This window comes from Penaeus japonicus, unplaced genomic scaffold (genome assembly GCF_977035675.1).
Source record: "Penaeus japonicus unplaced genomic scaffold, GWHDUDI00000001_assembly GWHDUDI00000005, whole genome shotgun sequence".
NCBI classification, from domain to species: domain Eukaryota; kingdom Metazoa; phylum Arthropoda; class Malacostraca; order Decapoda; family Penaeidae; genus Penaeus; species Penaeus japonicus.
In genome coordinates, this window is record NW_028234407.1 from 35,247,220 (window position 1) to 35,249,719 (window position 2,500).

General features: G+C 45.9%; 1 protein-coding gene across 1 annotated transcript in view; it reads right to left on the reverse strand.

Annotated features, from left to right (window-relative positions):
• The window catches only part of LOC122258182 (heat shock 70 kDa protein cognate 4), a 4,566-nt gene that overhangs the window by 508 nt on the left and 1,558 nt on the right, over nucleotides 1-2,500 (reverse strand). The window contains exons 2-3 of the mRNA XM_043023975.2: nucleotides 1,831-2,002; nucleotides 1-1,719 (exon numbers count right to left, since the gene is read on the reverse strand). The exon at nucleotides 1-1,719 is cut by the window's left edge and continues 508 nt beyond it. Coding sequence (XP_042879909.2) covers nucleotides 1-1,719; nucleotides 1,831-2,001 — 1,890 coding nt within the window. The 5' untranslated portion in view covers nucleotide 2,002. The remainder of the gene's footprint in view (nucleotides 1,720-1,830; nucleotides 2,003-2,500) is intronic.

A 2,500-nucleotide genomic window follows, 5' to 3' on the forward strand; every position in this document is an offset into this window, starting at 1 on the left:
GACTGTAGGGCCTTTGCCTGAGGAAGCGCCGCCTCCTGGTGCTCCACCTGCTCCGTGGACCTTGCTTGCTAGAGGTCGCCACACCTGTTCCAGCTCCTTCATCTTGTACTCGTATTCGTCCTTCTCTGCCAACTGATTAGCGTCCAGCCACTTCAAAGTGTCTTCTGCCTTCTCCTCCACGGAACGTTTCTCATCAGCCGACAGCTTGTCAGCTACGGAAGCTTCACTTACGGCAGACTTGACGCTGAAACACAAAGACTCCAGACGGTTCTTGGCTTCAATGCGTTCACGTTGTTTTGCATCTTCCTCGCGGTACGATTCTGATTCATTGACCATCCTCTCGATTTCCTCTTTGCTCAAACGACCTTTATCGTTTGTGATGGTGATTTTATTCTCTTTTCCTGTAGATTTGTCGACAGCTGACACGTTAAGGATACCGTTAGCGTCAACATCGAAGGTGACTTCGATCTGCGGTACTCCACGCGGTGCGGGGGGAATTCCGCTCAGCTCGAACTTGCCTAACAGATTATTATCTTTCGTCATAGCGCGTTCTCCCTCATACACTTGGATCAACACACCTGGCTGATTATCTGCGTAGGTCGTGAATGTTTGTTGTTGTTTTGTAGGGATTGTAGTGTTTCGTTTGATTAAGGCTGTCATAACTCCACCAGCTGTCTCAATACCCAAAGAAAGGGGAGCCACGTCAAGGAGCAATACATCCTTTACACCTTCAGACTGATCTCCACGTAATATGGCTGCTTGGACTGCAGCTCCGTAAGCCACGGCTTCGTCTGGGTTGATGGACTTGTTCAGTTCTTTTCCATTAAAGAAATCTTGAAGGAGTTTTTGCACTTTGGGGATGCGAGTTGAGCCTCCAACCAAAACAATATCGTGGATACTACTCTTGTCTAACTTTGCGTCTCGGAGAGCTTTCTCAACTGGTTCCAGAGTTCCTCGGAAAAGATCAGAACAAAGTTCTTCGAATCTCGCACGAGTGATAGATGTATAATAATCAATTCCCTCGAAGAGTGAGTCGATTTCCAGACTAGCTTGTGTGGAAGAAGAAAGAGTTCGTTTTGCTCGTTCACAGGCGGTTCGAAGACGTCGAAGTGCGCGTTTGTTGCTTGCCATGTCCTTTTTGTACTTCCTCTGAAATTCTTGAGTAAAGTGATTCACCATTCTATTGTCAAAGTCTTCCCCTCCTAGGTGAGTGTCTCCAGCTGTTGACTTCACTTCGAACACTCCATCGTCGATGCTCAGGATGGACACGTCGAAGGTACCTCCTCCCAAGTCGAAGATCAACACGTTTCGTTCTCCTTTTCCACCTGTTTTCTTGTCAAGGCCATATGCAATGGCGGCGGCTGTTGGTTCATTGATGATTCTCAGAACATTGACGCCTGCGATGGCTCCAGCATCTTTCGTGGCTTGTCGCTGTGAGTCGTTGAAGTAGGCGGGGACCGTGATGACGGCGTCTTTGACGGTCTTTCCTAGGTAGGCTTCGGCTGTCTCCTTCATCTTGGTGAGCACCATGGACGAGATCTCTTCAGGGTTGAAGGTCTTGTTCTCTCCTTTAAACTCTACCCTTAACTTTGGTTTACCGCCCTCGTTTATGACAGTGAACGGCCAGTGCTTCATGTCGCTCTGGACAGTTTGGTCGTCAAATCTGCGACCGATGAGACGTTTGGCATCGAACACTGTATTGTTAGGGTTCATAGCCACCTATCAAAGAAAGAGAGAAAGTGAATATGCTTTTCATTTGTTAATTAAGGGTTTGTATTTAATATTGCTGAAACATTACGTACAAGAAATGTTCCTATCATAAAAAAATACCTGATTCTTAGCGGCATCTCCGATGAGTCTCTCGGTGTCTGTGAAGGCCACGTAGGAGGGCGTGGTCCTGTTGCCCTGGTCGTTGGCGATGATCTCCACCTTGCCGTGCTCGAACACGCCCACGCACGAGTAGGTCGTGCCCAGGTCGATGCCGATAGCTGGAGCGGCCATTCTGTAATCAAAGTGTCTTTCTTGAGAAAAAAAAAGTAAAGGAAACGCGCTTCCTACAGAATTGTATATGCTTTCAAAAGCCACAATCCTATTTTTTGTATAGATGGCAGCTGTACTAATGTGGAATGCATTGAAGATGATCGAGATAATGGTAATGATGATACCCGCAACAATTAAAGAAATATAGTAAATAAGGCTCACTATACCATTGTCATCGCCATTATTATCATCGATATCATCCTGGGACTGGATTCATTAACATAAGATTGTAAGGCATTCACCAGCGGTCAATTACCAGCGCGTTTACCAGTCATGGCAAAGTGGGATTTATCAAGCGATGATAAGTCGCCTGGTAAGGATAAATCGACTTTATCACCGTAATTTGATGGTAACTCTAGCAAATCAATTCCGCCAATCAGCGACCAATCCCGTGGTCAAAGGAAGAAATGATCAAGATTTCTTCTGTGTTAAATTATTTCTATATAAATTAATTTCTAGA